This window comes from Zootoca vivipara, chromosome 2 (genome assembly GCF_963506605.1).
Source record: "Zootoca vivipara chromosome 2, rZooViv1.1, whole genome shotgun sequence".
NCBI classification, from domain to species: domain Eukaryota; kingdom Metazoa; phylum Chordata; class Lepidosauria; order Squamata; family Lacertidae; genus Zootoca; species Zootoca vivipara.
In genome coordinates, this window is record NC_083277.1 from 7,226,275 (window position 1) to 7,250,328 (window position 24,054).

General features: G+C 42.7%; 1 protein-coding gene across 1 annotated transcript; it reads right to left on the minus strand.

The window, feature by feature from the left end:
- Positions 1-9,281: 9,281 nt before the first annotated feature.
- LOC132591606 (vomeronasal type-2 receptor 26-like) lies at positions 9,282-13,238 on the minus strand. The gene is made up of 3 exons (XM_060270897.1): positions 13,053-13,238; positions 11,495-11,621; positions 9,282-10,186 (listed from the first exon to the last, which is right to left on the minus strand). Exons 1-3 carry the CDS (start codon positions 13,236-13,238, stop codon positions 9,282-9,284), a joined length of 1,218 nt encoding a protein of 405 aa, XP_060126880.1.
- Positions 13,239-24,054: the final 10,816 nt, after the last annotated feature.

Sequence of the window (24,054 nt, forward strand, 5' to 3'; positions counted from 1 at the left end):
CCTGGCAAGAAAAGAAAGACTGTTGGCTTGCATTGTTTGGGATGAAAGCCGAAATAGTTCTTTGCCCAAATAACATATATCTGTTTTGTGAAGACATGTTGTTTCTTTGCCCAGATTTCTTTGGCACATAAGACTGGACCCCATTTTTATCATTATGAATTACTCAGTTCCTGTTTTCAATTTACTGGTATTCTTTCAACAATTTTGTTACTGTTTTACGTTGTGCAATGCTAAAAGATTTCTATTTATTGAATGGGTTATAAATGCTTTCAATCAATAAACAAAATATCACATTTTCATTCATGGGGAACTTTTCTGCTTTATTCCATTTTTAGTGGCATGGCCACAAGTAGGAGGGAAGTTCCCTTCCTTCCCGTTTTATATGCACAGGGATACAAACACACAGAGAAATCAGCATTTGACACAAAGAGAAGGGGGGGAGGACAGGTAATATCAACAAGAGCACAGTAATTCATCAGACCATTCCTTATCTCATTTCTTCAATGCCTTTGAAGAAGGCATTCTTCATCCTGAGTTGACACTACACAAAATTTTCATCCCTGAGAACCTCAGTCAGACAATCCCACCATCTCCATTCCTACCTGTGGCATTTTATAGATGCCCAACATGCTTGAAATCTGGATGGAGTTTTGAGTGTCAGAGTCAGTTCCTTCAAGAACAGCAATCAATTTATTCTGTCCTCCACAGTTGTAGTTTGGAACATTCGCCTGTCTAGAAGAGACCAGGTCTACCAAAGCTTCATACGTCACCCTTCCACGAAAAAAGTTATCATAGATATTGTATCCCAGAGTGATGTTGGGCAAGAGCCGGGGATTCTGGTTGATATGCTGAATGGCAAAGAGGAAGGACAGGGGCAGCCAGTACCTTTTTTCTCCTTTCCTGCAAAAATGCACATATCACATCATATCCTCCAGGATTCAGTGAAGATATCACTTCCAACTCTTGCTTTTTCTGACAAGCTTCTTAGCATAATATAAAGTACTGGATTCAATTTCTAGAATTTAATCATGCTAATACTGATCCAGGTTCAGAAATTTGATAGCCATTCCCCACTTAATGATGCCTGAGGGGTGGGCAAGCCTTGTTCAATCAATACCCATTATCCCATGGAAAACAAAACTAAAGCAGAGGGATTTTTCATGATGGAATTAGACGTGCACAGACTTTCAAAGAACAATAGGAGACAAAAGGTTTTTAAAGGCTCATTAAATGACATGGAAGGGACCCAAGTGGCGCTGTGGGTTAAACCACTGAGCCTAGGGTTTGCTGATCAGAAGGTCGGCGGTTCAAATCCCTGTGACGGGGTGAGCTCCCGTTGCTTGGTCCCAGCTCCTGCCAACCTAGCAGTTCGAAAGCTCGTCAAAATGTAAAATAGGAACCGCTACAGCGGGAAGGTAAACGGCAATTCCATGTGCTGCTCTGGTTTGCCAGAAGTGGCTTTGTCATGCTGGCCACATGACCTGGAAGCTGTACACCGGCTCCCTCGGCCAATAATGCGAGATGAGCGTGCAACCCCAGAGTCGGTCACGACTGGACCTAATGGTCAGGAGTCCCTTTACCTTTACCTTTACCTTTACCTTAAATGACATGGAACATCTCTCTCTCTCTCTCTCTCTCTCTCTCTCTCTCTCTCTCTCTCTCTCTCTCTCTCTCTCTCTCTTTCTCTCTCTCCCCCCAGCCTGTTATTTTTATAATAAATTTTATAAAATTAAGTATATTGATTTGTTTTAAAAAAGAGTGCAAACATTAAAAAAATAAAGAATATAAAGAATTAAAAATTTATACCCCAAAGCATCACAGCCTGGAAGGTCTAAAGTACACAGATACACTACAGCTCCAAAAGGATGATAAATAAAGATCAATATTGAATGAAGCAGCAATAAGCAGATCACCATAAATGGACTTACATGATGAAGCTGGTAGAGGGAGACTCCTTGAAGTGCTGTGGATTAAATATCACACCTGTGGCAGAGATGACTCCACTAATGAGGTGCTCTCCTGGCCTGTAATAATTGAATGGCTCAGTCCAGTCTCTCTCCAAAGTCAAGGGGCATTTTGCCTTCACTCCACAGTCTGCATGAGGCAGGAAGAGCAGGAGAAGCAGTACCATTCTGTGCCTGCTTCCTTTCCTGTGACTGCTCCTCTGAACTAGACAATAATTAGATAATGTTGATGGCATGCAACCAAGTCTTGACATCTAGAAGGGATAGAAGTCAGTCTTGCACCCTTGTATTGCAACTCGCCTGTCCTAAATCTGACACCAAATTCTCAGCAGTACAGAAGGCATTTATGTACCAATCCTTCCCTGCTCTGATGAAATACATATCTTAATTACCTAATGTTGTTGTCAATTCTGAGATCTCCTTGAGTGGACTGAAAGGTGATTGTTGGACAAATCTCTGGAGCTTTGTTGAGAAGAAGATGAAAGAAAAACCCCTCTATGATTTTGATAATTATAAAGGGAACAAGCACGGCCTCCTAAATGCCCTGAACTCTTTACGTGGCTTCATGCGCAGGAGCAGGCTGGAGAAAAACATGTTTGCAAAAAAGGCCACATGGGCCATCACACTCTGAGATGAATAACTGAATGGGCAGCTAAATATGTCCAACTTTAGTGAAAGCAGCCAGTTCCACACGCTCCAACATTCCTCTGATGTAAATCAGGATGCCCATCTTTTGGTGCCGTGCTCTCATGGGAGTCATAGAATCATAGAATCATAGAGTTAGAAGAGACCACAAGGGCCATCCAGTCCAACCCCCTGCCAAGCAGGAAACACCATCAAAGCATTCTTGACATATGCCCGTCAAGCCTCTGCTTAAAGACCTCCAAAGAAGGAGACTCCACCACACTCCTTGGTAGCAAATTCCACTGCCTAACAGCTCTTACTGTCAGGAAGTTCTTCCTAATGTTTAGGTGGAATCTTCTTTCTTGTAGCTTGAATCCATTGCTCCGTGTCCGCTTCTCTGGAGCAGCGGAAAACAACCTTTCTCCCTCCTCTCTATGAAATCCTTTGATATATTTGAACATGGCTATCATATCACCCCTTAACCTTCTTTTCTCCAGGCTAAACATACCCAGCTCCCTAAGCCGTTCCTCATAAGGCATCGTTTCCAGGCCTTTGACCATTTTGGTTGCCCTCTTCTGGACACGTTCCAGCTTGTCAGTATCCTTCTTAAACTGTGGCGCCCAGAACTGGACACAGTACTCCAGGTGAGGTCTGACTAGAGCAGAATACAGTGGCACTATTACTTCCCTTGATCTAGATGCTATACTCCTATTGATGCAGCCCAGAATTGCATTGGCTTTTTTAGCTGCTGTATCACACTGTTGACTCATGTCAAGTTTGTGGTCTACCAAGACTCCTAGATCCTTTTCACATGTACTGCTCTCAAGCCAGGTGTCACACATCCTGTATTTGTGCCTTTCATTTTTTTTTGCCCAAGAGTAGTACTTTACATTTCTCCTTGTTAAAATTCATCTTGTTTGCTTTGGCCCAGTTGTCTAATCTGTTAAGGTCATTTTGAAGTGTGATCCTGTCCTCTGGGGTATTAGCCACCCCTCCCAATTTGGTGTCATCTGCAAACTTGCTCAGGATGCCCTCAAGCCCATCATTCAAGTCATTGATAAAGATGTTGAATAAGACTGGGCCCAAGAGAGAACCCTGTGGCACCCCACTAGTCACTACTCTCCAGGATGAAAAGGAGCCATTGATGAGCACCCTTTGGCTTCGGTCAGTCAGCCAGTTACATATCCACTGAATGGTAGCATTGTCTAGCCCGCATTTTACCAGCTTCTTTACAAGAATATCATGGGGCACCTTGTCAAAGGCCTTGCTGAAATCAAGATAGGCTACATCCACAGCATTCCCTTCATCTGCCAGGCTTGTAATTCTGTCAAAAAATGAGATCAGATTAGTATGACATGACTTATTTTTCAGAAACCCATGCTGACTTTTAGTGATCACAGCATTTCTTTCTAGGTGCTCACAGATCGTTTGCTTAATGATCTGCTCTATAATCTTTCCTGGTATTGATGTCAGGCTGACTGGGCGGTAATTGTTTGGGTCCTCTCTTTTCCACTTTTTGAAAATAGGGACAACATTTGCCCTCCTCCAGTCTGCTGGAACTTCGCCTGTTCTCCAGGAATTTTCAAAGATTATTGCCAGTGGTTCTGAAATCACCTCTGCCAGTTCTTTTAATACTCTTGGATGTAGTTCATCTGGCCCAGGAGACTTGAATACATCCAAACCAGCCAAGTATTCTTGTACTACCTCCTTACTTATTCTGGGCTGTGTTTCCCCTGCTGAATGGTCGGCTCCATATTCTCCAGGTCGGGCATTGTTTTCTGTTTTGGAGAAGACTGAGGCAAAGAAGGCATTGAGGAGTTCTGCCCTTTCTCTATCCCCTGTTCGCATTTCACCATCTTCTCCTCTAAGTGACCCCACTGTTTCCTTGTTCTTCCTTTTGCTACGGACATACCCATAAAAGCCCTTTTTGTTGCTTTTAACCTCTCTAGCAAGCCTGAGTTCATTCTGTGCTTTAGCTTTTCTGACTTTGTCTCTACACGTACTGGCTATTTTTTTTGAATTCCTCTCTGGTGATTTCCCCCTTTTTCTATGTTTTGTACATATCCCTTTTAAATCTTAACTCAGTTAAAAGTTCTTTAGATAGCCACCCTGGCTTCTTTAGGCACCTTCCATGTTTCCGTCTCATTGGTATTGCCTGAAGTTGTGCTTTTAATATCTCCCTTTTAACAAACTCCCAACCATCATGAACTCCCTTCCCTTTTAGTATTTCTGTCCATGGGATCTCAACCAGCGTTTCCCTAAGTTTTTTGAAGTCGCCTTTCTTAAAGTCTAGGATTTGAGTCTTAGTATGCTTGGTTGCTCCTTTCCGCTGAACAATAAACTCCAGAAGAGCATGATCACTCCCACCTAATGATCCTGCCACTTCTACCCCACTAACCAGGTCATCACTATTGGTTAGGACCAGATCTAAAATGGCTGATCCTCTTGTTGCTTCTCCCACTTTCTGGACAATGAAATTGTCTGCAAGGCCAGTGAGGAATCTGTTCGACCTTATGCTCTTGGCTGAGTTTGACGTCCAACAAATATCAGGATAGTTGAAATCCCCCATTACTACTATCTCACTTCCTTTAGAATGCTTGGTCATCTGTTCCAGGAAGGCATCATCTGTGTCCTCAGTTTGGCTTGGGGATCTATAGTAAACTCCCACAAGTTTACTATAGATCACTGTTCACTGTTATTTTTCTCTCCCTTAATTTTGACCCAGATACTCTCAATTTGGGTTTGAAGTTTTAAATCCTGGATCTCTTTACAGGTATACACATCCCTGACATATAACGCTACTCCTCCTCCTTTCCTGTTTGGTCTATTTTTCTGAAATAGATTGTATCCCTCTATTAATACATTCCAGTCATGAGACTCATCCCACCAGGTTTCAGTTAGTTTGCTGTACCAAGAGCTCAAGTTCATCTTGTTTATTTCCCATGCTCTGTGCATTAGTATACAGACATTGAAGACCATTGATCATTCCCCCATGTCTCTTATTTAAGGATATTTTCCTCCCACCACTAGGTCTGTGCGCCGTTTGCTCCATTTGGTCCTTGACATTTGGATGATCATCTTCAGCACTTGATAGACTCCTAGCTTCAGGACCACTGTCTCCCTCCCCCACATAAGTCAGTTTAAAGCCCTCCTGATGAGGTTTTTGAGTTTCATGGCAAAAACATTCCTTCCAACCTTTGTAAGGTGCAGCCCATCACTTGCCAGAAGTCCATCTTCAAGAAACTGCAGACCGTGATCTAAGAATCCAAACCGTTCTTGTTTGCACCATTTGCGAAGCCAGTTGTTCACTTCCCCTATTTTCCCCTCTCTCCCTGGGCCATGTCGTTCAACGGGGAGGACAAATGAGATAACAATTTGTGCATTTAATTGCTTCAACTTCCTGCCCAGAGCCTCATAATCACTTTTGATCTTCTGGAGGCTGTGGCTTGCAGTGTCATTGGTTCCCAAATGGACCAAAAGGAAGGGGTATTTGTCAATGGTTTTATGATTCCTTGCAGCCGTTCTGTTACATCTTTGATCTTGACCCCGGGGAGACAGCACACCTCTCGAGACATCTTGTCAGGCCCACAGATCACTGCTTCTGTACCCCTCAGTAGGGAATCCCCTATCACCACTACAAGCCTCTTCATAGGCTTGGTCAGGATTCTTCCATGTGCTGCCCCTTCCAAGGTTGACTTGCTCGAGAGTGTGGCACCCCTGCAAGCTGAGCAGGGTCATGCCTGGGATATGGAAAGCTGAAACTTGAGAAGGGCCGTGCAGGTCAAAAAGAGGCCAGCAAGACAGCGAGATCTTCCTGGCTTGACTCCTTCAGTTTGAGAAGTTGCAGGAAACTAGCTCCAGCCCTGCTTTCCCCCTCTAGCTTCTCACTCTGGAGCCCTCCCCAACAAACGGAGACTGCAACATGGGGGTGAGCTCCTCCCCTGGGTTTGTCTGTCAACATGTAGGACTATTCTAGAGCAGGGTGTGAGAGGAAGAGAGCCAGGAGGACTGAGACTGTTCTGTTGCAGGACGGCAGGTGTACCCTCTGATTCCTCACTGTCTGTGTCTGTGCTCACATTGAGACACTCAGCCTGCAGCCTTGTCCTGGAAGGGGCTGCTTTTTCTGACCCCCCCTTGATTCCAGCACCTCCCAGCTCAACCCTCCCCCACTGTCCCACCACCAGGACCCAGGGTTTCAGTCCTCATCTTCCCTGTCTTCCTTGAGAAGAGCCACCTCTGCCATGTCTCCGGAGATTTAATCTTCCTCTTGATAATGATGGACGAGTGTCTCTTCAGAACTTCTGAGGCCTGCCTATCAATTTCTCATTGACCCTAGGAGATATTCTGACCGCCTTTTATCACTGAATAATTATCCATGCTGGCAGATGAGCTAGCAATGGACTCTTTCCTGTTTGACATGCTCCACTGGGAGTCCAAATGAGCATCTCTTATGGTCCACTTGCAGGAGGGTGCCCAGGACAGTGTGACCTTGTTCTCACATTTCACAATGCAGGTTGTCTCCCACGTGCTACCTATAAATTTGTTTGTGTGTGTTTATTTTGACCGTTCTGCCCTGCCTCTTATGGGCCAAAGGGCCAGCTGGAGCTGATCTTGGGTGGATTCCCTTCCACTATGGCAAGTTCTGCCATATCTAAGAAGTCAGGAGACAGAACTTCAGCTACAGAGAATCTGAGGCATCCCAGATGAAGGGGGGAGAATCCCTCCACTAATCATGGGAGTGGAAAAGCAGCAGTAGCAGCAGCAGCAACAACTCCTGCCAGAGTAAAATAGGAGCTCATGCTGGAGATAGTCAAGCAATTTTCATTTCAAGGAGCTGGCTGTGGCTTTGTGACTAGAGAGGCTGCACTTCCCATGTTGTTACCTCTGCTCAAAGAAGTTTTAGAATTTATGGAAATCCTGCAAAATAGATGCAAAGCAAATGGGATGAGTGGAAGTACCACGAGCAGTTATCTCAAGTCACTATCAAAGGGTCTCTGGAATAAATAATCTTCCTTTCTCCAGCCTCAAAGCTTGCCGAGATATTTCCCAACAGAAATGAAGAAGAAGAATAAAACAGCACTCTTTCTCACTAGCTTGAGCCATGGTAAAGAGGAACAAATTTATTAGAGTACAATTTTCTCAGTATTTTAAACATAATGTTTGTGAAGGGAAATACAGATATTAATTCTATCTACCATGAAGAACAAGCTGTGACGATCCTCCCTTCTCTATTACTAACAATGTGCTGAAGGAATTCAGTTATTGTTCAAACAACCCACTATTCCTTCTTTCTCCCAAATAAACTCCCTGTTTTTATATGGGTTTGCTAGTACATAGAGTACAGTTCCAGCTTTCCAAATAACGTGGCTCTGTATCCTTAAAAACTCCAGGCAAATTTTACAGGAACAGTCTTGTGCCCTCAGTAAGGTTTCCCTCTCAACTCAGGTTCACCTCAGCAGCGGTTGCCTCAGCACTTTAGCCACTGCAAGGCACTCTTTCCCTCCACTTGCCTCCTCTGCGCGTGACTTTGAGATGCAAACTATCCACCTGTCCCTCAGGCTTAGTTTTATCTCCCCTCTTCAGTCACCACCCTTTTGAGTTTAGATACGTTGCTGGAATAAGGAGGAACATCCAATTTGACACAACATAGATGAAAGCTTTATATAACTGGAGAACATGTATATTTCTTTATGGTTTCATTTTGTAGCAGGGGCCCAAAGGGCCCCAATTAAGGTGATAATGCAATTCCCTATAAATCCTGGAATATGCTTATATTAGTGAATTATGGTAACCTGTTGCTTTAAAGAAACTGATGATTCAGCAAGAAGCCGTCCCTACTGGGATAGAAGGTCAGCTAATACGTAAATCACAAAGAAGCAATTCATAAACTAGAACATAAATTGTTACATCCACACGTAACACAGGTTCCCATACATGCAAACTAACAATATGTAACAGATCACGGTAACAATCAAAGTTTAGTTAGCGGTGCTTATTGCGCATGCGTATTAAATATGAAATGAGGTAATGATGAATATTAAATATTAAAATGATGAAATGCTGTATGTGATTGGTTAAATCAAAATTCTTTGTTTGAAATGTTATAAATTCCTGCCCGACCTTTGGGCGGGGTTGCAGTTTTGCGAAAAGATTCGACTGTAACCTTATTGCTTTGCAATAAACATAATGGACTCCTAACTCCTCCTGTCTCTGAGTTTTATTGGCTAACTCAGAAGATAAGCCATTTTTGGGCTTACAACAATTTGTTTAAACTCTTAGTTCATCATCTTCTTTTCATATAACACAGACTTGTTAATACAGCTCCTGCATCCCTCTCTGACACTCTACTCCCCAACTGCCAACTGCCAACTGCCATTTTGAATGCTATCTAGCTCCGCCTCCCAGGGAACACCTGTCTATAATGGGAGTGATAGATTAACCCATGATGAACTGGAATCATCATCAGGCACTATTCCGCCACACAAGCAATATTTCAAAATTTTAAGAATTCACTCAACTTTCCAAATTAAAATAGCACAGTTAAAAATGAAATGTAAACATTCTTTAAGGTTTGAAAAGTAACCATCAGAAAAGGAGCCACAAACATGCCTTTAAATTTAAGAAGCTACATTTGCAAGGCAAGTAAGTCTTTCTCATCATTGTTGTACTGGAAATTTTGTAATATGTAGTAATTTAGGAGTCAGCTTTTGTTGTCAGATGCTCTTTTGTGTTCAGATCAGGCCTCAGTACAATAATGTAGCACTTGGGAATAAAGATGCAGCCCAGAAGCCCAGCACTGGAGGCCAAGATGGAGAAGATCTGTACAGCTACCATGTACTTCCCCTTTGTGCTCAAGTAGGTGGGTACAAACGAGACCCAAACGCTGCAGAAGACCAGCATGCTGAAGGTGATTAGCTTGGCTTCATTGAAATTTCCAGGCAGCTTCCTGGCTAAGAAAGCCACTGTGAAGCAGATGGCGGCCAGGAAGCCCATGTAGCTAAGGGAAGCATAAAACATGGCAATAGACCCTTCATTACATTGCAGGATGATCTCCCTAGGCTGGGAATGCCTGTCAGACTCTGGGAAGGGTGGAGAGATTCCCAGCCAGATGATGCAGATGACAACTTGGACACTGGAACAGGAAATGACAATGGAGTTGGCCAGACTCTTTCCCAGCCATCTCCTCATAGTGTTTCCTGGCTTTGTGGCCAGAAAAGCCAGCACCACAGTGATGGTTTTTGACAACACAGAGGAGACAGCAACCGAAAAGATGATGCTGAAGGCCACTTGTCGGAGAAGGCAGGTCACTTTCCTTGGCCTTCCAATGAAGAGGAAGGAGGACAAAAAAGAAAGCAGGAGGGAGATGAGGAGGATATAGGAGAGGCTCCGGTTGTTGGCTTTGACTATGGGAGTTTCTTGGAATATAATGAATATTCCTAGCACAACACACGTGGTTAAGGATAAGAATAGGGCAAAGGAAGCTAGGAAGATCCCCAAAGGTTCTCCATAAGCCAGGAAGGTGACGATCTTGTAGAAACATTGATCTCTGTCCTTGTTTGGATGCTGATCTTCTGGACACCTGACGCAATGCTCTGCATCTGGAAAGAACACGAGGAATAACATCTTTACTGTACTGCTTTTCATTGACAAAAAGTAATACCAAAGTGATCTCCACTAAAAGAAATCATAACTATATTCAATAAAAATAATTGCATATAACCAGGGAGAGCATTTATTGGTATAAATATTAATATTACGGGACAGGGAAACCTGGGGCAACTGGTATGTCTTTGATTGGTGGTAAAAACAGTAGGGAGAGGATTCCACATATTAAGGGGACCACAATGCAGCGGCCCTCACTAATATTTCTGATAGGAATAAAACAACAGTAAGAAAAGATGTCAATGTTAGGATAAGGGTCCTGAGGCCAAAGGTTTCTACTATGACACTCAAAAGGGACCTTGTTGGACTCAACTATATGAAACATTGTGCATGACAATCATCTCGTAGTTGATAATAATAATAATAATAATAATAATAATAATAATAATAATAATTTATTATTTATACCCCGCCCATCTGGCCGGGTTCCCCCAGCCACTCTGGGCGGCTTCCAACAAAATATTAAAATACAGAATTCCATCAAACATTAAAAGCTTCCCTAAACAGGGCTGCCTTAAGATGCCTTCTAAAGGTCTGGTAATTGTTGTTCTTTTTGACCTCTGGTGGGAGGGCATTCCACAGGGTGGGTGCCAGTACTGAGAAGGCTCTCTGCCTGGTTCCCTGTAACTTGGCTTCTCGTAGCGAGGGAACCACCATAAGGCCCTCGGCGCTGGACCTCAGTGTCTGGGCAGAACGATGGGGGTGGAGTGCTTTTAGGTATAGTGCCTTTTGTGCCATGTTTGACAAACCGTCAAAGTACTGTCAAATTCCCACATCTCAGGATTTTCTCCCACTTTGTGTAGGCTTCCAATTGTCATTGAATGTGTCAACTTAGCACAGGGGTAGGCAACTTAAGGCCCGTGGGCCGGATGTGGCCCAATCGCCTTCTCAATCTGGCCCACAGATGGTCCGGGAATCAGCGTGTTTTTACATGAGTAGAATGTCTCCTTTTATTTAAAATGCATCTCTGGGTTATTTGTGGGGCATAGGAATTTGTTCTTTTTCTTCTTCTTCAAAATATAGTCCAGCCCACAACATGGACTGAGGGATGGTGGACCGGCCCACAGCTGAAAAAGGTTGCTGACCCCTGACTTAGCATGTATGAATATCCATGAGGAAACTGCCCAGTTGCGTTGTAGCAGGACATCAGTTCTAGAACTCCCCTTAAATGAACCCCGGACACTAGAAAGGTCCTTCCTTTGTCCTCTTCCCCCAGGGCAGGTCTTTCTGCTGGTGTCACCCACCTTCCTGAGTGGCAATGGTTCCTTCCGCACAGGGAACGCAGTCATAGCAGCAGAGCAGCATTCCTTCCTGAGATACCTTGAAGAATCCAGGCTGGCAACTTTCCACACACCTGGAAGCAGGCAGGGGCTAAGCATAAATTGGCATCAAGAAGAATGTATTAAGGCTGATGTGTTAAGGATGATAACAATGTATTACTTAATTAATTACCTTTAACCAAATTTATATACTGCTTGATTGCAGCAAAACCTCTCATGAGAATGTTTCCGTTTGATCAAAACCCTAGTTCTTTCCCATTCCCGTCCTCTTTTGTTCTGCTGTGTTTAAGTTTGGTTTGTTAAATCCTCAAAGATAGACCTCCCCTCTTGTACTTGATAGAGTGTCGTGATCACTGTGTAAACCAGAGGAAGCTAAAAAGTTCTTATTTGAGGGTCATAGTCACCCAAGTGGAACCTTCTGTTGGTTTGGCCCAAGTATCAAACAGGGGATGCCATCCAGTAGGTTTTCCAAGCAGCATTTTCCCATTACAGTCGTACCTTGGAACTCAAACAGAATCTGTTCCGGTAGTCTGTTCGAGTTCCGAAACATTCGGGTTCTGAGGTGCGGCTTCCGATTGGCTGCAGGAGCTTCCTACAGTCAATTGAAAGCCGTGGAAGCTGCTCCGGGCGTTCGGCTTCTGAAAATCTTTTGAGAACTGGAAGAATTATTTCCGGTTTTCGATCGTTCAGGAGCCAAAATGTTCGGCTTATGAGACTTTTGGTAGCCGAGGTACAACTGTATTCTAAATCATTTTTATATTTCATTTTAAGATTCAGTTTTGAAAAACATATTTCCACAAACATAAATGATCGCTGGGGGGGGGGATCACAAAACCTTTTAGCCCCACAAAATTACAGCAGCAGACATACAGGAGCATAGTAAACCATTATCAGAAAATAATGCTTGTTTTTTAAATAAGGGGTGCTAGGTGCTACATAGAATTTGGGGGAGTGGGGTCCAGATATTAGCCACCCCTGGTAGAATTAACTGGTGAAGCGATTTCTCTCCCTGCAACCTGTGTTTGAAATGGAGCTGGGACAGTATTTTCTAACAATATTTTTTCAATCACTTAAAGGTTTGGAAGAGGAACTACCTGCAAATGTTGAGAGATGATCAAATTTCCTTGAAGGGTTCAAGTTAGGAGGCCATCTCTTTTTGCAAACAAATCTATTGCACCCTTTCCCCATAGAACATGGATTCATAGGAGCATTTCTGGAAATACTGCCAGCAATGAGGCTCTTAAAAGCCACTCTCTCCTACAGATTTAAGTTTTTTTGTGATTTAAATGTGACAGGGGAATGGGAAAACCATTGACCACCTCATCTAGTTACTAAAACAAGCAACCACCTTGAAATCACACACCCATAGCAGCTGAATCCTGTATATACAGTTTCCCAGGGACCGACTGTTAGATCTTCAAGAAATGCAGGAGGCATTTGAAGGCAGCATGGCACAAAACATGGTGGCATAATTTAAGCTTATCGGATGGGAAATCAAATAAAATGAAATTATTTCCCTCACCTGGTTGAGCCATATGGGGCACACAGTGGCATTCCGGTCGATGGTGCACTTTAGGTCGAGGGATCTCTGTCTATTGATGCTCCCAATCCTCTCCCTATGGCTGGACTTATTGGGAAACACCACCCAGCTCACAATGTCCAAGTCAGCTGCCAGTTCCCCGTTCTCATCCAAATACATGCCGTCCATTGAAGAATTGTAAAATTGGGCGTCTCCCAGGAAAGAGTGGAGCTAGAATGGCAGAGAAAAGGGCCGTATATAGAACAGGGAAAACACCACTGACTATTCATCTCTGCGCATTTCATTTGGGATTGGCTACGGAGTGTCAGGGACTGGTTGGGCAGTCTGAGGAATTGTGGGAAACACCAGCCAGGGGACCTTCAAGGGAACCCCCAGTTGAGGAAGGCTCAGAGCCAGGGCATTGGTGGTGGGACACTGAGGAGAGATCAGAGGAAGAAGATTGTGATGAGGGGCTGGATGCTGAAGAGGCAACAGGGTTTAGTGAGCATGGAGAGTCAGTGACAGGGAGCAGTTCAGACTCCAAGACTGAAGCAGAGGAAGAAAAAAAAAGAGTTTGGATTTGATATCCTGCTTTATCACTACCCAAAGGAGTCTCAAAGCGGCTAACAATCTCCTTTTCCCTTCCTCACCCACAACAAACACTCTGTGAGGTGAGTGGGGTTGAGAGACTTCAGAGAAGTGTAACTAGCCCAAGGTCGCCCAGCAGCTGCATGTGGAGGAGCGGAGACACGAACCCGGTTCCCCAGATTACGAGTCACTGGCTCCCAGTGTGGTCAAGGAGAGGGGTCAAGATAATGCTGGAGAATCCATGGACTTTCCCTCTCCTACTGAGACAGGCTTCCCTCCTCCCTGGTTTCAAAGAGCACACAGGAAAATGAGGAGGGCTGAACAGAGTCCAGATATGCACAAATGCAGTTTCAGATGCTTGGGAAACATCCAGGAGAGTGTTGGCGCCTTTGAAAGGGCGGAAGGCTGGGCCCTTCAGTTCTGGCAACCACTGGCAACTTTTGGAATTATAAAGACAGAACTACCTAAATTGTAGACAAATGTATTCATGTATGCGACCACAGCAGCAAGAATGCTACTCGTCTAAAAATGGAAAGCAGCAAAAGTCCCAGCAAAGGAAGAATGGATACAAAAACTAAAGGAATATGTAGAAATGGCAAAACTTACCAGAAGAATAAGGAATCAAGATAACAAACTTTTTAATATATAAAAGAATGGAAATGGTTTATTGAATATTTACTGATAAACTGCAAACAGATACAAACATTGGCAGGATTGTTGTAATAACCTGGAGTTTATATTTAAAGTATATATAGAGAGTATATATTTAAAGTATATGTAAGACGCTTAAGGACCAGCTGCTTTCAGAATTCCCTGATAACATCTAGGAACACTGGACCAAGCTAAAAACATCCATTATTGCAGCCTGTGAACAAACTACAGTGGAACCGTATTTTTCCGTGTCTAAGACACCCCCATATATAGGACACACCCTATTTTTGGGGACTCCAAATTATGAAAACACCCCTCAGCACTAACCGTGTATAAGACGAGCCCCAATTTTAAACCTAATTTTTTGGTGCCAGACAAACCTCCCAGGAGACAGCATTCTCCAAAGGGGGGCGGGGGGACTGCAGAAAAGGTGCATTCTCATGTTGCCACCCTCCAGACTTCTCATGAAGGAGGCACATGAAGATGGGCCTAAGATGATGATTACAGCTGTTATCTGCTCTGTATAAAAATATTCAAGATATTCTATATAAAATGGAAAATTTAGTTCAATGCATATTAATGGGATCAGAATATAAATACGCTAAAAATATGGCAAATGCCCATATATATTCAACTCTCTTGTAATGAGAAGATGAGTCACTCAGGCACTTAATACAGGCTCCAGCAAGACACACACCTTTGGACAAAGGATAGAGCTTCATGGAGCTCAGTAGGTGCCAAAATATCACCCTAAAGAGGAAGGAAGGCGGCTTAGGGAGAGAGAGCTTGTGCAATGCCATCTTCCCTGGCCAAGGGAATTCTTATGGAGGGGGTGGGGGTCAAGGCAAAGAAGAGTTTAAGCCAGTGGTAGGAACTGTTACCAAAGAGACTATCATCTGAGAGGAGATAAAAAGGATCCCATTCAGGGCACTTCACAAAGGGGTTTGCAAAATCTCCCCTCCCCACTACATTCCCTAAGTTCTCAGACAATATCCAAGATTACTATTCTGGAATTGTACAATTGATTGCCATGTTTGGCAGAGATGTCAGTGATGGGAAAGGAAATACCTGCCATGGCTGCAGCCTTTGAACTTCCAGACTGTCCTTCAACCTCCACTTTGATCTAGAGGAATACGCAGCATGTAAGGAACGCGCCACAGCATGGACAGTGTTATAAATCCTGTAGCTGTTTAGAGATAAGAGTCTTTCCAGGTGATCTTGGGGCAGCACCTCCAGTTCCTCTCTTTCTCGGCATCTTGTCCAGCTTTTCACGGACAATGTATTCTGTAAATAGGAACAATTAAAAGCTTCCTCCCGAAAGTGATGAATTGCAAAGTAAAAGGCATCAAAATCATCATATTTTGCCCATTTATTTGCCCCTATAGAGAAAGAAAGAAAACTGTGGAAGTGCTGTAAATCAAAACCCTGGTCGATGAAGCCGATGAAGTCTACACTGAAATCCCACATAGATGTTGTGATCAAGATTTTCCCTGCAGTGGGTGGGACCTGCTGGTCGAATATAATTATTACAAGTCGTATTCCCACCAAGAAATAAGTAGTTTCTACATAATAAAGGAATACATGGGCTTGTCCCCACTTTTCTAATGGAGCAATCTTGATCGTCATTACACCGTGACCTGTATTAAGTTGTGGAATGCTTAGTGAGACGGCAACACAAATGCCACTGTCTACGAGCCCAGGTGTCAATGTCTTCATGAACTTCTCTCCATTGTCGGTGTCTGGAGCAATGAGACCAATGAACGTCCATCTGAAGTGAAGGAGCAGCTTGACAATCGCTGGGTACAGGGCCTCTTCTTTGGGGACCGTCCGATAGAAAAAGGGGAACCGCCTCTTGTCATTCAGAACAAGGGAGCCAAAAGCATGGCTGACCTGGCAAGAAAAGAAGGACTGTAGCTTGCATTGTTTGGGATGGAAGCCGAAATAGTTCTTTGCCCAAATAACATATATCTGTTTTGTGAAGACATGTTGTTTCTTTGCCCAGATTTCTTGGGCACATAAGACTGGACCCCATTTTTATCTTTATGAATTACTCAGTTCCTGTTTTCAATTTACTGGTCTTCTTTCAACAATTTTGTTACTGTTTTACGTTGTGCAATGCTAAAAGATTTTTATTTATTGAATGGGTTATTAATGCTTTCAATCAATAAACAAAATATCACATTTTTAAGGTTATGGCAATGAATATGACAAAGGAGGAAAAGCAAGTTACAGCAAAAATATGGACTTGACGTGGCAAAAAAAGTACAATACCTGGGAATATGGATGACAGCAAAGAATATTAACCTATATAGTGACAACTATGAACCAGCATGGAGAGAAATAAAGAAAGATTTAGAAAGATGGACTAATATGAAAATGTCATTCTTGGGAAGAATAGCAGCAATAAAGATGAATGTGTTACCTAAGATGTTATTCCTATTTCAAACTATACCTATTGTGAAGGGTACAAGACAATTCCAAGAATGGCAGAAGATTTTGTCGAGATTTGTCTGGCAGGGGGAAAAGCCTAGAATAAAACATAAAATTTTGGTGGATAGAAAAGAAAGAGGCGGATTCTCCCTACCAGACTTGAGACTATATTATGAAGCGTCTTGTATGTGTTGGATAAAAGAGTGGATAACCTTAAAGAACACGGACTTGCTAGATTTGGAAGGTTTTAATAACAGATTTGGATGGCATGCATATTAATGGTATGATAAAAAAAAGTCTCATAAAGGGTTCACAAACCATGTGATAAGAAGATCTCTGTATGAGGTATGGGAAAGAAATAAAATGCTGTTAGAGACTAAAACACCATGGTGGGTATCTCCAGCAGAGGTATTAACAGTTAAGAAAGTGAACATGGAGGGGAGGAGGGCCACGTATGAGGAAATTTTGACAAAAACTGAGAAAGGCTGGAGACTGAAGCCTTATGAAGAAATTAAAGGGCTGCTAACAGGTTGGATACAATATCACCAAATAAATGATGTTCTTAGAGAAGATAGGAAAATAGGTTTTGAGGATAAAAGGTCCAAATTTCAAATAGAAGTGCTAGAAGGCAAAACAAAGCCTCTGTCAAAAATGTATGATTTGTTGTTAGAATGGTATACAAAAGATGAGTTGACAAAAGAGGTGATGATCAAATGGGCAAAGAATTTTGGGCATAATATTGAATATGACGTGTGGTTGAAATTATGGAATCAAACTTTAAGATTCTCAGCATGTACTGCATTGAAGGAAAATATATATAAGATGATGTATAGATGGTATTTAACACCAGCAAAATTAGCTAAAATGTATAGAATGAGTGATAAAGTATGCTGGAAGTGTAAAGAGAGAGATGGTGAATTTTATCATATGTGGTGGACATGTGATAAGGTAAAAAGATTTTGGGAGATGTTATATAACGAATTGAAAAAGATGTTTAAATATACCTTCCCAAAAAGACCGGAGGCATTCTTGTTAGGAATAATGGGAGGAGAGATTAGAATAATAATAATAATAATAATTTATTATTTATACCCCGCCCATCTGGCCGGGTTCCCCCAGCCACTCTGGGCGGCTTCCAAAAAAACAGAAATTCTAAAATACAGAAATCCAGAAAAGATGATCAAGTATTGTTTATATATGCGACAACCGCGGCTAGGACATTGTTAGCCCAAAAATGGAAGCTTCAGGAATTACCAACAATTGAAGAGTGGCAGATGAAAATGATGGATTATGCTGAACTAGCTAGACTGACTTGCAAGATCCGAGACCAAGGAGAGACGAGGTTTCAAAAGGACTGGAGTAAATATGTGGACTATATGGAGAAAAACTGTAGAAGTTTAAAAACACTTGCAGGATTGAAATAAATCCTACGAATTGACTAAAAAAAAGACAATAAGGAACTGCAAAAAATGGAGTTAACAAGAAACCCGCATGAAGGGGGGGGGGAAAGTACCAGCTCGGCAGAGCAAGGTGTAAGAGGAAAATATAAGATGTCTTGTATAAAAGATTGTTCTTTTTTATTTTATTTTATTCAATTGTTAATTGGAAAACTGAATAAAATTTATTTGAAAACAAAACAAAACAAAATATCACATTTTCATTCAGGGGGAACTTTTCTGCTTTATTCCATTTTTAGTGGCATGGCCACAAGTACGAGGGAAGTTCCCTTCCTTCCCATTTTATGCAAACACACACACAGAGAGAAGAAGGCATTCTTCATTCTGAGTTGACACTACCCCAAAATTTTCATGCCTGAGAACCTTAGCCAGATAATCCCTCCATCTCCATTCCTACCTGTGGCATTTTATAGATCCCCAACATGCTTGAAATCTGGATGGAGTTTTGAGTGTCAGAGTCAGTTCCTTCAAGAACAGCAATCAAGTTATTCTGTCCTCCACAGTTGTAGTTTGGAACATTCACCTGTCTAGAAGAGAGCAGGTCTACCAAAGCTTCATACGTCACCCTTCCAAGAAAAAAGTTCTCATAGATATTGTAGCCCAGAGTGATGTTGGGCAAGAGCCGGGGATTCTGGTTGATATGCTGAATGGCAAAGAAGAAGGACAGGGGCAGCCAGTACCTTTCCGCTCCTTTCCTGCAAAAATGCACATATCACATCATATCCTCCAGGATTCAGTGAAGATATCACTTCCAACTCTTGCTTTTTCTGACAAGCTTCTTAGCATAATATAAAGTCCTGGATTCAATTTCTAGAATTTAGTCATGCTAATACTGATCCAGATTCAGAGGTTTGACAGCCGATCCCCAATTAATGATGGTGGGAAAGCCTTGTTCAATCAATACCCATTATCCCATGGAAAACAAAACTAAAACAGGGGGAATTTTCATGATGGAATTAGACGTGCAGAGACTTTCAAAGAACAATAGGAGACAAAAGGTTTTTAAAGGCTCATTAAATGACGTGGAACATCTCTCTCTCTCTCTCTCTCTCTCTCTCTCTCTCTCTCTCTCTCTCTCTCTCTCTCTCTCTGTCTCTCCCCAGCCTGTTATTTTTATTTGTTTGTTTTTAAAAAGAAGTGCAAACATTTTTAAAAAAGAATATAAAGAATTAAAAATTTATACCCCAAAGTATCACAGCCTGGAAGGTCTAAAGTACACAGATACACCACAGCTCCAAATGGATGATAAATAAAGATCAATATTGAACGAAGCAGCAATAACCAGATCACCATAAATGGACTTACATGATAAAGCTGATAGAGGGAGACTCATTGAAGTGCTGTGAATGAAATATCGCATCAGTGGCAGAGATGACTCCACTAATGAGGTGCTCTCCTGGCCTATAATAATTGAATGGCTCAATCCAGTCTCTCTCCAAAGTCGAGGGGCATTTTGCCTTCACTCCACAGTCTGCATGAGGCAGGAAGAGCAGGAGAAGCAGTACCATTATGTGCCTGCTTGGAAGAGCTTCCTTTCCTGTGACTGCTCCTCTGAACTAGACAATAATTAGATTATGTTGATGGAATCAAAGCAAGACTTCACACCCAGAAGGGATAGAAGTCAGCCTTGCACCCTTGTATTGCAACTCGCCTGTCCTAAATCTGACACCAAATTCTCAGCAGTACAGAAGGCATTTATGTACCAATCCTTCCCTGCTCTGATGAAATATCTTAATGACCTCATGTTGTTGTCAATTCTGAGATCTCCTTGAGTGGACTGAAAGGTGATCTCTGGAGCTTTGTTGAGAAGAAGATGAAAGAAAAACCCCTCTATGATTTTGATAATAATAAAGGGAACAAGCACGGCCTCCTAAATGCCCTGAACTCTTTACGTGGCTTCATGCGCAGGAGCAGGCTGGAGAAAAACATGTTTGCAAAAAAGGCCACATGTGCCTTTAGACTCTGAAATGAATAACAGAAGGGGCAGCTGAATATGTCCAACTTTAGTGAAAGCAGCGCGTTCCACACCCTCCAACATTCCTCTGATGTAAATCAGGATGCACATCTTTTGGTGCCGTGCTCTCATGGGAGCCTGCTGACTTGCTCGAGAGTGTGGCACCACTGCAAGCTGAGCAGGGTCATGTCTGGGATATGGAAAGCTGAAACTTGAGAAGGGCCTTGCAGGTCAAAAAGAGGCCGGCAAGACAGCGAGGTCTTCCCGGCTTGACTCCTTCAGCTTGAGAAGTTGCAGGAAATTGAGCTCCAGCCCTGCTTTCCCCCCTAGCTTCTCACTCTGGAGCCCTCCCCAACAAACAGAGACTGCGACATGGGGGTGAGCTCCTCCCCTGGGTCTGTCTGTCAACATGTAGGACTATTCTAGAGCAGGGTGTGAGAGGAAGAGAGCCAGGAGGACTGAGACTGTTCTGTTGCAGGACGGCAGGTGTACCCTCTGATTCCTCACTGTCTGTGTCTGTGCTCACATTGAGACACTCAGCCTCCAGCCTTGTCCTGGAAGGGGCTGCTTTTTCTGACCCCCCCTTGATTCCAGCACCTCCCAGCTCAACCCTCCCCCATTGTCCCACCACCAGGACCCAGGGTTTCAGTCCTCATCTTCCCTGTCTTCCTTGAGGAGAACCACCCCCGCTATGTCTCCGGAGATTTAATCTTCCTCTTGATAATGATGGACGAGTGTCTCTTCAGAACTTCTGAGGCCTGCCTATCAATCTCTCACTGACCCTAGGAGATATTCTGACTGCCTTTTATCACTGAATAATTATCCATGCTGGCAGATGAACTAGCAATGGACTCTTTCCTGTTTGACATGCTCCACTGGGAGTCCAAATGAGCATCTCTTATGGTCCACTTGCAGGAGGGTGCCCAGGACAGTGTGACCTTGTTCTGACCCTTCACAATGCAGGTTGTCCCCCACCTGCTACCTATGAATTAAAAGTGTTTGTGTGTGTTTATTTTAACCGTTCTGCCCTGCCTCTTATGGGCCAAAGGGCCAGCTGGAGCTGATCTTGGGTCTATTCCCTTCCACTATGGCAAGTTCTGCCATATCTAAGAAGTCAGGAGACAGAACTTCAGCTACAGAGAATCTGAGGCATCCCAGATGAAGGGGGGAGAATCCCTCCACTAATCATGGGAGTGGAAAAGCAGCAGTAGCAGCAGCAGCAACAACTCCTGCCAGAGTAAAATAGGAGCTCATGCTGGAGATAGTCAAGCAATTTTTATTTCAAGGAGCTGACCGTGGCTTTGTGACTAGAGAGGCTGCACTTCCCATGTTGTTACCTCTGCTCAAAGAAGTTTTAGAATTTATGGAAAGCCTGAAAAATAGATGCAAAGCAGATGGGATGAGTGGATGTACCACGAGCAGTTATCTCAAGTCACTATCGAAGGGTCTCTGGAATAAATAATCTTCCTTTCTCCAGCCTCAAAGCTTGCCGAGATATTTCCCAAAGAAAAGAAGAAGAAAAAAACAGCACTCTTTCTCACTAGCTTGAGGCATCATAAAGAGGAACAAATTTATTAGGGTACAATTTTCTCAGTATGTTAAACATAATGTTTGTGAAGGAAAATACAGATATTAATTCTATCTACAATGAAGAACAAGCCATATCTCAAATTTTTAAGAAGTCACTCAACTTTCCAAATTAAAATAGCACAATTAAAAATAAAATGTAAACATTCTTTAAGGTTTGAAAAGTAACCATCAGAAAAGGAGCCTCAAACATGCCTTAAATCTAAGAAGCTACATTTGCAAGGCAAGTAAGTCTTTCTCATCATTATTGTACTGGAAATTTAGTAATATGTAGTAATTTAGGAGTCAGCTTTTGTTGTCAGATGCTCTTTTGTGTTCAGATCAGGCCTCAGTACAATAATGTAGCACTTGGGAATGAAGATGCAGCCCAGAAGCCCAGCACTGGAGGCCAAGATGGAGAAGACCTGTACAACTACCATGTACTTCCCCTTTGTGCTCAAGTAGGTGGGTACAAACGAGACCCAAACGCTGCAGAAGACCAGCATGCTGAAGGTGATCAGCTTGGCTTCATTGAAGGCCCAGGCAGCTTCCTGGCTAGAAAAGCCACTGTGAAGCAGATGGAGGTCAGGAAGCCCATGTATCCAAGAACACCATAAAACATGGCAATATCACCCTAAAGAGGATGGAAGAAGGCTTAGGGAGAGAGAGCTTGTTCAATGTCATCTTCCCTGCCCAAGGGGATTCTTATGGATTGGGTGGGGGTCAAATGGGCTACTGCAAGGCAAAGAAGTATTTAAGCCACTGGTAGGAACTGTTACCAAAGAGACTATCATCTGAGAGGAGATAAAAAGGATCCCATTCAGGGCACTTCACAAAGGGGTTTGCAAAATCTCCCCTCTGCTCTACAATCCCCAAGTTCTCAGACAGTCTCCAAGACAACCATTCTGGAATTGTACAATTGATTGTCATGTTTGGCAGAGATGTCGGTGATGGGAAAGGAAATACCTGCCATGGCTGCAGCCTTTGAACTTCCAGACTGTCCTTCAGCCTCCACTTTGATCTAGAGGAATACGCAGCATTTAAGGAACGCGCCACAGCTTCGACAGTGTTGTAAATCCTGTAGCTGTTTAGAGATAAGAGTCTTTCCAGGTGATATTGGGGCAGCAACTCCAGTTGCTCTCTTTCTTGGCATCTGGTCCAGCTTTTCACTGAAAATGTATTCTGTAAATAGGAACAATTTAAAGCTTCCTCCCAAAACTGCTTGCTTGCAAAGACAAAGGCATCAAAATCATCGTATTTTGCCCATTTATTCGCCCCTATAGAGAAAGAAAGAATATTGTGGAAGTCCTGGAAATGTAAACCACCGTTCATTGAGCTGGATAAGTATACACTGGGATCCGACATAGATGTTGTGATCATGACTTTCCCTGCAGTGGGTTTGAACAGCATGTCAAGGAACATTTCTGCAAGTTGTATTCCCGCCAGGAAATAAGCATATTCTATGTAATAAAAAAATACATGGGCTTTTTGCCACATTTTCAATAGATAAACTTCGATGGGCACAACATATGTATTAAGTTTTGGAACGATTAGTAAGACGGCAACACAAATGCCACTCTCTACGAGCACAGGTGTCAATGTGTTAATGAACTTCTCTCCATTGTCGGTGTCTGGAGCAATGAGACCAATGAATGTCCATCTGAAGTGATGGAGCAGCTTGACAATTGCTGGGTACAGGGCCTCTTCTTTGGGGACCATCCGATAGAAAAAGGGGAACTGCCTCTTGTCATTCAGAACAAGGGAGCCAAAAGCATATTTGACCTGGCAAGAAAAGATCGACTGTTGGCTTGCATTGTTTGGGATCATAGCTGAAATATTTCTTACCCCAAATAACAGATATCGGCTTTGTAAAAACACATGTTGTTTTTTTGCCCAGACTTTCCTTGGCACATAAGACTGGACCCCATTTTTTATCTTTATGAATTCCCTCAGTTCCTGTTTTCAACATTTTAAATACGCTTTTATCCTTCTATATTACTGGTATTATAAAGTACATTAGTATTATACTGTACATTTCAACAATTTTGTTACTGTTTTATGTTGTGCACTCCTTAAATGCTTTTTTAAAAAATTATAATTTTTATTGATTCTACATATTAAAAATTATAATTTTTATTGATTCTACATATTAGATATTGCATATTACATTTTACATACACGTATTGTACAGTGGTACCTCGGTTTACAAACACAATTGGTTCCAGAAGTCTGTACTTAACCTGAAGCAAACTTTCCCATTGAAAGTAATGGAAAGTGGATTAATCCATTCCAGAGAGGTCCGCGGAGTACTTAAACTGAAAATACTCAAACTGAGGTGTACTTAAACCGAGGTATGACT